We start from the raw sequence: 14,083 nt of genomic DNA on the forward strand, positions 1-14,083 counted from the left end.
CCACTAGTTTCCTCTGTCATTTTGGGAGTGTCACTGAAGTCCTATGATAGCCTCTCTAATTCTCCCCCTTAAACCTCCTTCACCCTACTTTCACACACTCTGTGGTATAGCAATCTTTCCTTCTAGTGGAGGGTGGTTCAGTGAGGCTCCTTTCTGAACCCCTCAATGCTGCTCTTAAGGGAGATTATTTTAAAGTGGTGTAAATTACTCTCTCCTTCCCCAGGGAAGAGTACAGTGGTCCCACAGGGACCAAGATCAGTAGATAAATTTAGATCCATATGTGGCAGGACAGTGGATTACCACTAGACTGCCAAACATAACTTTAATGGTCCAAATTCTCTGCTGATGTAAATTGTAACAAATTCATTGGCTTCCATGGGACTCCAATAACTTACACCAACAGAGAATTCGACCCAGTATCATTAGTATTACAGTCACATTGTGAGAAAGAGCTGGTGCAACAGCTAGGATCAGCTTGGGTGCTGTTGCTAACATTCTCTACACTGGAACACTGGGGAGCAGGTTATACTCACTGCAGGAAGCCTGGCGCTGGGATTTGCTTGTATCTATGGCATGTATCTAGGATCCTATACTGCACCCATCACCATGTTATTTACTAACCTTTTCCATTGGTTCAACAGAGCTGGAATTTGCTGAATTTCAATGTATGATGCAAGACCTACCTACTGACTCAGGACTTTTCAAAACTGGGAGCGATTGTGCGTAATTTATAGTACAGCATTCTTGGTGGACGTCTATTTACAATTTTGTACCTACACTGCTTTGTATTTTAGTATATAGGCCCCAACATTCTGTGACACACAGTCAGGGAGCGGGCACAGGGGCAGAAAAGACAACATGGGGAAAAAAAAGAGAAAAAGAGACAGGAGAAGAGAGAAGATGGACAGAGAAGTGGAGTAGGAGTAGCACTACATAGATAAATATTAATATCCCCATTCTACAGATGTGGAAAACTGAGACACAGAGAGATTAAATGATTTGATCAAGGTAACACCGCTAGTCAATGGCAAAGTGAGAAGCAGAACCTATGAGAGACAACTCTTAGTTTAAGCTCCAAGCACTAGACAACATTTGTTTTCCTATGTATCTTATTAACAGGATTAGAACGTTAACTCCACAGGATGCACACCTGCAGCTTGATTTTCTAAGGTGCCAAGCAACCCAGCTCCCACTGAAGACAAAGGGAGCTGAAGCTGCCCAGCTCCTTTGAAAATCCAGTCTTTTACATGACACAAGCACTGCAGATATCATCATCATGACAAGCTACATATCTAATAAAGTTGAATAAACATGGCCTGCAATCAATTCTAAAATAGCCTCTTGTATAATTGAAGTACTGCGGAGCAGAAGACAGCACCATAATTATGATTATGGACAAGAAGCTGGATATGAGTCAGCAGTGTGCCCTTGTTGCCAAGAAGGCCAATGGCATTTTGGGATGTATAAGTAGGGGCATAGCGAGCAGATCGAGGGACGTGATCGTTCCCCTCTATTCGACATTGGTGAGGCCTCATCTGGAGTACTGTGTCCAGTTTTGGGCCCCACACTACAAGAAGGATGTAGATAAATTGGAGAGAGTCCAGCGAAGGGCAACAAAAATGATTAGGGGTCTGGAACACATGACTTATGAGGAGAGGCTGAGGGAGCTGGGATTGTTTAGCCTGCAGAAGAGAAGAATGAGGGGGGATTTGATAGCTGCTTTCAACTACCTGAAAGGGGGTTCCAAAGAGGATGGCTCTAGACTGTTCTCAATGGTAGCAGATGACAGAACGAGGAGTAATGGTCTCAAGTTGCAGTGGGGGAGGTTTAGATTGGATATTAGGAAAAACTTTTTCACTAAGAGGGTGGTGAAACACTGGAATGCGTTACCTAGGGAGGTGGTAGAATCTCCTTCCTGAGAGGTTTTTAAGGTCAGGCTTGACAAAGCCCTGGCTGGGATGATTTAACTGGGAATTGGTCCTGCTTCGAGCAGGGGGTTGGACTAGATGACCTTCTGGGGTCCCTTCCAACCCTGATATTCTATGATTCTATGATTTTTGGGTGCTGCTGAGCTAGAGAGACAGCTGAGCAAAATCTGTTGTCAGCAAATACTATAAACTCTGAGGAACACACAAACAGATGCCTGCACTAGTGGCAGCGTCAAGATCGGAGGAGGGAGTGGCTAAGCAGCCCTGGATACTAGTAAGTTCACTTTTACAGATGGGTAGCATTTGCTAATACTTCTTTAAAAAAAAACAAACTGTGATGTCCTCAGTATCCCTGTCCAAAATTTTGTCCAATGCCTCTCACATCCATTTTCCAGACATGGTGGGTGGCAGCAAATACCATCCTTCCAGTTAATCATGACTGGGTGGGGCTCCGTTTCAGAGCCATCAATATTATTCCTTAGTTTGCCAGAGGGCATTAGCACAGACACAGTCTAATTGGACAGAGGTAATTTCTGTCCTTCCTCCACATTTAGGGACTAAGCAAGCTGCAGATCAGTAAGAAAAGGTTCCCAGCCATTTTTCTGTCAGAACCCCTAGTTTGCAAGGGATGATACCCCTTATATGCACATGTTCCCTTGCACCAAGCTACGTCCTACATGCCTTTCTTCTGTCTCTTTTTTCTGCCTATCTTTTCTCTTTTTCTGTCTTTGTCTCTTTCCTCTCTGCTGTGATTCTTTTTTTTTTGTATCTTTGGCTTTTGCTTTCTGTTTTTCTCTTGGTCTTTTATTGTTGTTCTTTTTCTTGTGTTTGCTTCTCTAGGAGAGGCTCCCCCTTCCCCATTTCCACAACTCAGAAGGAGGCTATATGCTACAAGGGTGCCCATTCATTGAGCTGTGGGGCCAGGCTGCACAAGGCAACAGAAGGAAATTATTTTTGGGAGTTCTGAAATGCAGGAACCCATTGATGAACTGACCCCAAATTTGGATCATGAACACTGCCCCAGGCCTCCGGGGGGCACAACAAATTTCCAAGCAATCCAAGTAACCATTCAGATTTTAGAGCACTAACAATAGTCAAGCTTGACAAGCATGTAAAAACTGGTGGGAATGGAAGCCCTCTATCCATTTTTCTGGATTAGCGCACATGCACTGTAAAAACATAACTTTACTTAAATACCGTTCTTAGTTTGGGTCCCCAAAAGATTTAGCGGGCACCATGCACTATCTCTGGTAAAACTTGACAGATTGAGACTATTCTGGCCATCATCTTATCAATAGCCTGATCTCTAGTTCTGAGCACAAAAAAACCACACACACCTGAGAAACTTTTTGAAAATTGGCTATTTGGGGAAGGGGAGGCATATTTCCACAACCCCATGACCCCACATTTGGGTCAATAACCCTATCCTTCACCCTCCTGAGTGTCTTGACCCACAGGTCTCAAACCCAGGCCCATAGGGTTTATGGGAGCAGCCACCTGGCAACCTGCTGACAATAGCTTATCTGGGACCCACAAAGCCCAGCCCCAGTGTGAGGCTCCGCCCCCTGAGGTCCGATTGGTGAAATCCCAATTGGCCAGCTGGCCTTAATTAAGCCGACAGCAGGAACAGGAAGCTGTCTGAACAGCTGGGCTCCACTCTACTCTGTGTGCCTTCTGCTCCCTCCCCAAGTCCTGCTACCTGCTCCGGCTTCACCCCAGGCATCTGACTTGTCGTGGTCTCCAGTTTGTCTCCTACTTCTGACCTCCTGGTATCCTGACTCCTGTCTCATGACTGCAGAGTCTGGTTCTGACTACCAGATCTGGACACCCATGACCCGGCCATGATGCTGAGGCACACCAAATTTCAAAGGAATCTGATCAAGCCTGCCAATTTTAGAGTTTAGAAAGATCAATCTTTAAACAGAACTCAGGATGCAACCTTAACTACAGTGGTGCTGCACTGCTGCACCCATACTGAGGGGCAGCGTGGTCTGTAGGAGTAAGTGTGGGATTGGGTATCATGAGGCCATGAGTTATAATCCTGGCTCTGGTACAAACTTACTATGTGGCTTTGGCCAAGTCAACTCATCTTGCTGTTTTAGTTTCTCCATCTGTAAAATGGGGATAATACTATTTACCCACCTACCAAGCTGGGATGTTCTGAGGATAAATTAATAGTCAGTGTTTAGATGGTGCTTTGAAGATGTAAAGCTTTGTATAAGTGTTAAGTATTATCATTACTCTACCTTGCTGGTTACAGACTTGGTATTTTTCATACATGCACCATTAATAATTTATTAATATAAATGGCCTGAGCACCTGCAAATACAGCTATGGCAACTCCCTCCCATTTAGCAGTGTACATTCAGCCGGGTAAATGACAACCTCACAACTCAATGTGTAGCTATGGAAACTTTGAAATGCCACATAGTTAACTCTCTCTCACAGGCGCACACACACAGTGGGAGAAAGCCAAAGAGCTTTCAAGTTAAGCCATAACTGCTACCAGGGAGGTGTCTATTGTTAGGAAAAGAGAAAACACAACACTTCGTGTGCCACAAGAGGAAGTTTAAGTAAACAGTCTTAATAGTGGTTTCAAGGAACTTACTTGAGGGCGGTTTTGTAGTGATAGATGGCTTCGCTGTTACGACCCTGGTCTTTCAGAAAATTGGCATAGTTGTAGTGTACCTTGGCATTATGGGGCAGAGTCTGCACACCTGACCTACAAATGGGAACAAAAAATGGAAAGAGGTTAACTGTTAAGACAGGTGCCCACAGATTCAGAGCTTCAGCCTATACAAAACAGATCCAGTTTTGTATACACATCCATGTGTAGATGCAACATCCTCATCACAGGCTAGCACCAGGGATTAAGCATGGGGTTTCTAGCACCAAAGACCTCTGCCGCTGGAGCTGAAGGACTAATGCTTACATTTTCAAAAATGACTAGTGATTTTAGGTGCATCAATTTTTGGATGTCCAATTTATAGCATCTGAAGGGGCCTGATTTGTAGAGGGCAGGCACTTAGCAACTTTTGAAAATCGGGCCCTTTTAAGGCTTCTCAAGTTGGGTACCCAAAGACCGAGGCACCAAAATCACTAGTCACTTTTAAAAATCTTGACCTAAGTCCACTAGCTGGACATGGCAGTAGGTAGCTAGTCTGTCTGAATCAGCCCCTAGAGGGGGACGCATGATGCACGCTGCACAGTGGTTTGAACAGGTATTTATAAACAGCAGAAAAACTGAGCGGAGTGTACCTGGGGCTGAGAAGGAGCTGAACTATTGGCATTATCACTTAGAACACAGGAAGAAAAACACACACAAATGCCCACCCATTGCCAAATCAATAAAATGCATGACTCAGCAGCTGTTTGATGACTAGATTTACATAGGACTGCAAAACCGTGCGACTCTAAGGCTAGGTCTACACTACGGGATAAGGCAACCTAAGTTACGCAACTCTAGCTACGTGAATAATGTAGCTGGAGTCGACGTATCTTAGGTCGAGTTATTGCGGTGTCTACACCGCACTGGGTCAACAGGAGAAACTCTCCTGTTGACTTACTTTATGCTTCTTGTTCTGTTGGAGTACCGGAGTCAACGGCTGAGCGATTGGCGGTCGATTTAGCACGTCTTTACTAGACCCGCTAAATTGATCCCTGGTGGATCAAACGCTGTGCGTCAATCCCCAGGTAAGTGGAGACAGGCCCTAAGAGAAATGCTGTAATGATGCTGGACACTAAAAGAAATAACAGAAGACGCATCATAAATCATTTCTCCTACAAAGAGCTAGAAACTTAGGCACTCTCTTGTTGTTACATAAAGCAGAGAAATATAGCTTCCAGACATCCAGAGGATCTCTAAGGGTTATTAGGAATAGAGATGGGTGAATTGGTTCATGTCATAAAGAATAAGAACTGGCTCAAACCTCAGCCCTATTCCTTTTCACACAATTTGGTTAAGGTACGCTTGTTTTACTGCTGCTTCCTTCTTCCCATCCACCAGATCAGATCCTCCTAACTATAGTAAGCAATTGCAGAGATCAGCACATTTCCAGCCTTTCTGCCAGGCTTTGGCTTGTTCCTCCTTTCCAATCTGAGAGTGCACTGACGTATTAGTTTCCAAAGAAGAAGCCAAGTCTTGGTCCACCTGAGAGACTAAAGAGCTACTTCTGAGACCCACACCACTGTAAAAGGTCATGGGATTAGGCCAGGATGGGACCAGGAGAGGAGCAGTTGTAGATGTCTCATAGGAGGCCTGGATAAAAAGGGGAAGAAAGCATATTGGACTTTGGTGGGAATGAGGATGGGGCAGTATGGCATCAGTGTGTGTGGAGATGAGAGAAGGAAAGGCAGACGAATGTGCATGCATGGTAGAAAGGAGAACCCTTCCACAGGTTTATCCACCGTAACTTAGTGTTCAGCACAACAGATCTGTGCTTTGCCTATAAGAGTTAAAAATCACTACTTGTTTGGTTTCCTAACCATAAGGTGTTTCTAAATTATTTATCAGGAAGCACTAAGGCACAAGCCATTCTGTGACTAATTGTTGAACTAAATCAGTTAATTGATGCTATTCTTAAGAGAATGATTCTCTATAGTTGTTTTTACAAACATATTATACACCAGCAGCAAGTAACGTGTGAATGCTATGGCTGCATTAATTTCCATTGGCTTGGGAGCTATTAAGTACTCACAATATTCTGGGCATTACTGGAGTATTAATTCTTATATGGAAATTGTATCATTACATCAATGACTACGTTTTATGTGAAAACATAGGTAGTGGCTCAAAACTGTTACCATCTCAGAGCTATTCAGTGGCCTAACTCTGATGAGTGATTGAGCTCATTATAGTCCCAGCCCGAACACAGCAAAATGAATATGTGGTGAGAAGTACATTACGTATTTCAGTTCTAATGAACCACAGTTTTATTAGTAAGACAGGCATTTTTTAAATAGTATTTTTCTTTTGACAGTTTCCCTTTAAGTATAATTAATCAATCACTATGGTTCCATTTATTAAGACCTCCCTAGATAAACATTCTCTCTCTACCATATGTCTGCGTGTTGGATAGGAAGGAAGGATAATATTTGTATTAGTGCTCTTTTTTTGTTCTTTATTCCTCTGTGCTCAGCCAATAATTCTTGTTGACCTATTTATTCTTCTCATATCCACGCTGATGGGCTGATCCTGCAAATGCTTATGACACAGTATAAGCAGTTTCACTGAATGCCTCAAGAACAGACACTACACCAGGTACATGTAGGATGAATGCCTAGGTAAATAAATAACACTTCTGAAATGTGGTTCTTGATTAGAACAGGACACTGTTCTCTAACTGAAAGAGGAAACAATCACGTTCCTAACCAAAGCCAAATGGGAAAGGGTGGAGTATAAACAACAAAGCAGCACACAATGTTTTTCCATTTCTGTTCCCACCAAGCCCCCCTCCCAGCACTGCACACACATTTTTCCAATATGTATTTCCAATTTTTTCCCCGTCTCAGAATTTATTGTAACCAAGCCAACTCCAGAAAGAAACAGATCCGCTGAGCATGAAAGTCACTTCTCAGGAGGCTTTTCTTCCCTGCTGACTATCCTGCTACCTTTAACTGTCATAAATGAAAGATAAATGTATGCAAGCCATTTTGCACATATTTCCTTTCGGAGATTAAGCTACAAGTCATCCTAGTGGGATACAACACCCTGTTAACTACCAGTAGCACTCCCAACTTCAAACATCATCGTTAGCCAAATCCTACTTGGCCAATGCTTGGAAACAACCTTCTCTCAGTAGCCCCCATTCTGTCCTAAAGCACAGGTTCTACTCTTACAAGTCAGTCTCTCTGGGGCACCATTTTAATGCTTTTCAGTGATGCCCACATGAATTGTGCTCAGTTTATAAGCAAAAAGATTTTCTATCGTCAGTCCTGGACACCCAACCTGGGCTCTGGGAGGCAAGCTGCGCTGAGTTCTTTCTGCTTTGTGAATCATCGCCACTAATAAAAGATCTCCAGGCCAATTATTCCCTCAGTGACACATGTGCAGCCCTAGCCCGTTGATTTTCACAAGCGTAAAATGCTTGGAACTGAAAACATTCAGCTGATGATGCACAAATGGAATAGAAGCCAACTCACTCTTTGCAGAATTAACAGGAGTAAAAAGTAGGAATTGCTTTGTCCTCTTCTTCTTTTTTACCTGACTAAAGTGATTTAAAGATTTAAATCAGTGATTCAGGAAACAGATTTGCTCGTAAACAAAAAGTACCATTTTTACATAAAGAAAAGGAGGACTTGTGGCACCTTAGAGACTAACAAATTTATTTGAGCATAAGCTTTTGTGAGCTACAACTCACTTCATCGGACATCCGATGAAGTGAGCTGTAGCTCACGAAAGCTCATGCTCAAATAAATTTGTTAGTCTGCATGCATCCGATGAAGTGAGCTGTAGCTCATGAAAGCTTATGCTCAAATAAATTGGTTAGTCTCTAAGGTGCCACAAGTACTCCTTTTCTTTTTGTGGATACAGACTAACACGGCTGCTACTCTGAAACCATTTTTACATAGTTGCTTTTCAGAGCAGACCTGCAATTTAAAGCACTCTCCCAAGTTGGGGATGATGTGGAAACTCTTTCTAGAGCAGGGGTTCTCAACCTTTTTCTCTCTGAGACCCCCCTTGACATGCTATAAAAACTCCAGGGTCCAGGGGGAAGGAGGGGAGAGAGACTTGGGTCAGAGGCCTTGGGTATAGGCATAGTTTGACTTCCATTTGTGGGGGGACAGGGGCCAGCGGGGTTTGGCCAACTCCAGATGGTGGGGTCCAGGGAGTGAGTGCTACCTCTACCCCATGACTCACCTCAGCAGGGCACCCAGCCTGTCTGGGTTTTGGAGTGGGGGCACGCAACCAAAAATTATAACTCAAAGGTGGGGGGTTGGCTCAAAAAGTTTGAAAACAGCTTAGGCTACAGGGAGGGGATAGCTAGGGGCTGTGTGCAGGCAGGGGAGTAGCTCAAAGTGCAGAGAGGGGATTGCTGGGTCTGTGTGCGGGAAGGGGAGTAGCTCACGGTGCAGATGGGGTAGCTAGGGGCTGTCTTCAGGCATGGGTGTAGCTCAGGGTGCCAGGAGGGGCGTAGCTAGGGGCTGTGTGCCAGGAGGGCTCCCCCTGTTCCCAGAGGGGTCTCCCCACCCAGGCAGCTCTTACTTGCTGCATGAGCAAAAGGGGCTGGAGCTGGGGAGCAGCTTCAACCCGGGGCACCAGCAGGAGACAAGGAAACGCTGTCGCTGCCCGCTCCATGGCACCAGCCAGATGAGCAGCTGTTCCATGCTGCCCAGCTCCAGCTTCCCACCTCTGACCTGGCTGGGGGGATGAGGTGTGGAGCTGCCCCCAAACTGCCATGCTCTTGTGCTGCAGTTTAGGGGGGGCAATGCCTTCCATGTCTCCAACTCTGCCCATGGGCTCAGGGCTTCTGCCCCACAGGGACCACCAGAGCGTGGGGCTCCGGGATTCAGCACCGTGCCTCCCAGCTTCAGCCCCGTGGGGGGTGCCAGAAATCAGGGCTTCAGCCCCATGCCTCCTGGCTTCAGCCTCCTGAGGGGTGCTAGGGCTCAGGCTCTGGTTTTCAACCGCGGGGCCCCGCAGCACCCTTGAAAGGGCTCGTAGACTCTGAGTTGAGAACTGCTGTTCTAAAGCTCAACAGAGTACTAGGTAGCTTGATTGAAGGGTAGTACAGCAAAGAGGAGCAGAGTCTAGACCCCTCTTGGCCCACTGAGCTCTGATGACCCTTATGGGGGTATCCATCAATCCTTGTTTTTTTGTGTGGAAGGTTGCAAACCACCAGGTTAATTAATGTCAGTGGTGACAGTGCATTTTTGTATTTGGCCACCACACCTTCAGATAGCATATTGTCTCAGTTTCCTAACATTATAACATTTGTGATTGAAGGAATGCTCTCAGTGGGTAAAATTAATCTGTGTGTAGAGACGGCCAGCACAAACAGTGCCTGAGCCTTGCATTGCTACATGCACCCGGGTGAATTTCACCCTGAGTATATGATAAAAATGAGTGTAATGTGATTAATTGGTACCATGTTTGTAACAGGCTGGCTTACACCCCTGGAGGATTGGGGCTAGGCAACCCTAATTACAGAATGAGCCACACCTGGAAGGGATCATGGTGATTGCCCTAGAAAGAGTCTACAGTGAAAAGTGGGAATGCTCATGTCTTAGAGACTGTTAGGAGTAAGCAGGCTCTAGCAGAGAGTCCTGGGAGTTAGGACTGAGACTCCAGCCAGGTAGGGCCCAGCTGTGGACTGCCAAAGCAGGAAGGGCCCCCAGGCAGGAAGGTGTGGAGGAAGAAAAACCTTTGTTTGTAAGGACTTTTGGATGTTTGTTATTTTAACAAAGCAGAACCTGAGAAAGGATGGGAATGGAGAAAAGTTGCTTAAACAGTCCAAGAAGGGAAAGTGAAGCAGGCTGCCTGTAGCGTGACCCTACGCTATGAGGGGTGCATTGAAGGAGGCCAGCCCATTACAATGTTGTACATTCAAGTGCATCTTGACCAGGTTAGAGAAATCTGTATATAATAGAGGCAGTCTCCCTCAATGGCCAAAACCAAAGAACCACAGTCCATTCAAGGATAAGACAGAGAGGAATTAAAAATAGATGCGACACACAAAATGACATGACAAAAAGCAACAATTAATGAAAAGCTGAAATGGGAGACAGAAAGGAGAATGGAGAAAACAGGAATTATATGAAAGACTCTCCCCACAACGTGCAAGTGTGCCTATGCACAGAGACAAACACCATCTACCAAATCAGTTGATGTTTGTCTCTTTCCCACATGTAAGTTTGTATTGTGCTCGTCTCCTCCTCTCCTTGCTCCCCTTTTATTTTTCCTCTTATTTGCCCCTGTTGTTCCCCACTTTCTCCCCTTGCCTTCTCCCTCTTGGCTTATTGCTGTTCTCCCTGCATTCATTCTCTTTGTTTCCTTTCTCCCCTGTCTTCACTGACAGTCTCCCCTTCACCCAATCTAGTCAAAAGTCCTCTCCCCCACTTTCTCCTAGGACAGAATTTCCCTGTCAATGCACCTTTCTCACTTCCCTCCCAGCTCCTGTTCCCTAAAAGCCCAATCTGAACTCTTATCCCAGAGTTCCATTCCCTATTAATGCTACTGCATAGCTCTTCTCACCAAGCCTCAGCCCAAAGATCTCTCTCCAGCACCCTAGGACCAGGGAGCAGCTATCAAATATCTCCAGCCCCCGAGTAGCCCCCACATCCATAAGATGGCCACCCACAGCATGAAGTGAGATGACAGAGGAGTTCTGGCAAGCAGCAGGGAGGGAGCCTTTGTTGTCTCAAACCTACTTGCTTTAGGGCTCGCTTAGGTCTACTTGCTAGGTCCCTTCCAACCCTGATATTCTATGATTCTATGATTTATGCTGGCCTGCAGATTCAACAGGGAGGAAGAGGTACTGAGCCTGCTCCCTAGGCCACTAAGAGCAAAGGAAAGAGGCAACATAAATGACAAGAATTTAGGAGGCAGGAGACTTGATCTTCCACCTTCTCAGACTACTAAAACAGCATTTTCTTTGAGAATAAAGTGGAAGGGGGCCAGGTCCCCATTATCTTAAGTTCTTGTGGTTTTCTTTGCCTCTTCCAAATGCTGCCAATGGTAGATCTGCTTTGGCAACCAAATCAAGGTTGGCAGTGTCTCTCCCAGCCCAGCCATCTCTGCACATATGGACACACTCATGATCACAATGAAAGAAAAGCCAAAACTCGTGCTTGCATCTCCATTCAAAGGGGTGCAGATGCCAGGAGCATGTGCACCACCATCTACTCAGCAGATTAGAACAGTGCAGTTTTGAAGAGCAAGTATATAAACCACAAGTCATTGGGCTGCTGAAACCACACTGACAACATGGTTGCATGTGTTCTATGAGCAAATATTACAAATTGGAAGACTGTCAGGCAGGAACAGATGCCTCAGTGCTAATGTAACCCCAATGAATTCAATCCAGTTAAACTAGGAACGAATTCAGCTTATTAATTCTGCACATGAAATAGTCCAGGAGTTCTTTGTTTCTCAGAAAGAGCGGGGAAAAACTGTCTATCCAGTCAACAATATCTCTTGAATCCATCTCAAGTGCAGTTGCTACAAGGTGATTTTATGACCACCAAACAAGTAATTACAGTCTCCTCCCCTTCAAAAGGAAGAGAGTCTGCCAAACTGCAAGGCCAGGGCTTTCTTTTGAATTGTTGGCATTAACCCTGGAAGGTTTGGACTGAAATCCAGTGCTTAAAATGAGTTGGCATCTGAGCCCAGGATCTCATCACCATGGTTTCCATTGTTTAAGAGGTAAACGTGTTTTAGGAGATAGGCAATGAATTGTGTTATATTGAAGCAGCTCCTATTCCATATCTTTCAAAAATATCTCTCTAACAAAGCTCCATCTGCTTCTATAGCATGGCATATATAAAAAGGTTTAGCAGTAATGTCATCCCCATTAATAATGAGAAAATGAAACTTTGCTCTGGTGAATAGCTCTGAAAATCAAGTTAAACAATTGATGTATAAATCACCTGCATTACCATGATGCCCTCACAACTAGACAATTGCTGAAAAAGCATCAGGAAGTAAATTTAATAAGTTTGCCAACAAAACTGAATAAAAATATAAAGTGAGTGCTGTCTACTTTGTATACTGTGTTGTAATTGAAATCAATATATTTGAAAATGTAGAGAAAGATCCATAAATATTGAATAAATTTCAAATGGTATTCTATTGTTTAACAGTGCAATTAAAACTGCGATTAACTGCAATACATTTTTTTATCTTGATGAATTTTTTTGCGTTAATTGCGTCAGTTAACTGCAATTAAACTGACAGCCCTACTTTCTACCATTATAAAAATTTTTCTAAAATACATTCTACATCTTTCCAGTGGTGGTACTACCATGTTTTGAACCATACCTACAGAATATGATAGTATTTTTTAAATAAAGGCACAGCAATAATTATCACTGAGTCAAAGATTTTGCTGGGTTTTTCTTTTTAAACTAAAATGTCTAAAAAAATAGTCGTATTTGCAAAATCAAAGTTTGTTCATATGCAGATACAGTGTTGATATCAGTGTTTGCACAATGGTTTTAGATATTAGGTGAGAAAATAATTACTGGTAAGTCATTTTCTTCCTTTTATCCTTTATAAAACCTTTCAGTCTCCTCAGCAGTGTTCCATTTACTTTATTTGAGAAACAAAAACAAAACAATCCCACAAGGACATATTTCTTTCTCTGTGTTACTAATAAAAATGTAGCCTACTTAACCAGAAAGAATGTTAAAGATCACATTTCCTTCTCAGTATTCCTTTTGTTTACATTTTGCATTTCACTCAGCTTGAAGAGTTCATGTCACTTTTATTTCCAGGCAGTTTCACCTTCTGGTTCTCACACCATAGCACAGTGGTTCTCAATATCTTCCGGACTGCAACCTCATAACTGAAAGAAGTTTCAGGACACACACCTCCCAGACCTGGTTGAGACCCCCTGCTTTAGCATAATCCAGTTTGGGTCATGGTGCTGCAGGGGAATGTTCAAATCTGCCCACAAAAACTGCTTTGACTTTTTTTGTTAGTAATAATTTCATTTTAAAATATTGATCTTTATGTTAGTTTTATGTAAAATTCCTCTACCCACCCCTCTCTTTTAGAGCACATATTATATTTAAAATGTATAATCTGAACTACTAGATCCTCAGGGCAGGAACCTTGTCTTCCTTCTATTAAAAACATGCACTTTTTGGCACTATATAAAAATGGCAAGCAACAACATAATAGTAGAATTATTCCTTTTACTTAATAAAAATGATTTGTTCCATGCAACAATAACATGCCATGTATTTCTTGATTCTTTACAAATAAATTTAAAGATAGAGAGATAGCAAATGTTTTCCTGTGGCTGATCATACCTGAAGAGGGATTCTCTTGACAACCAGATTTCATTCTGTTTCACAGTTTTCCAAGAGAACAGCAGCAGCAGCAGCAAAGCAGAGAGGGTCAGGGCAGTAGTTCCCCATCTATTTAACCAGGCACAGAGCTTTTTCAAACCATGGACAAAAAGGATACAGTACCCCATACTGGAAAAACAAAC

At 43.6% G+C, this 14,083-nt stretch overlaps 1 protein-coding gene across 5 annotated transcripts in view; it reads right to left on the reverse strand.

Moving 5' to 3' along the window:
* The window catches only part of TMTC1 (transmembrane O-mannosyltransferase targeting cadherins 1), a 179,670-nt gene that overhangs the window by 48,855 nt on the left and 116,732 nt on the right, over nucleotides 1–14,083 (reverse strand). For 4 of the 5 annotated variants that reach the window (XM_073321270.1, XM_073321264.1, XM_073321262.1 and 1 more), the window contains 2 exons: nucleotides 13,902–14,069; nucleotides 4,537–4,650 (listed from right to left, as the gene is read on the reverse strand). In XM_073321270.1, the coding sequence (XP_073177371.1) occupies nucleotides 4,537–4,650; nucleotides 13,902–14,069 (282 nt within the window). The remainder of the gene's footprint in view (nucleotides 1–4,536; nucleotides 4,651–13,901; nucleotides 14,070–14,083) is intronic. The other variant, XM_073321263.1, reaches the window with a different exon arrangement.

Source organism: Lepidochelys kempii, chromosome 1 (assembly GCF_965140265.1).
Source record: "Lepidochelys kempii isolate rLepKem1 chromosome 1, rLepKem1.hap2, whole genome shotgun sequence".
In the NCBI taxonomy this organism is placed as follows: Eukaryota; Metazoa; Chordata; order Testudines; family Cheloniidae; genus Lepidochelys; species Lepidochelys kempii.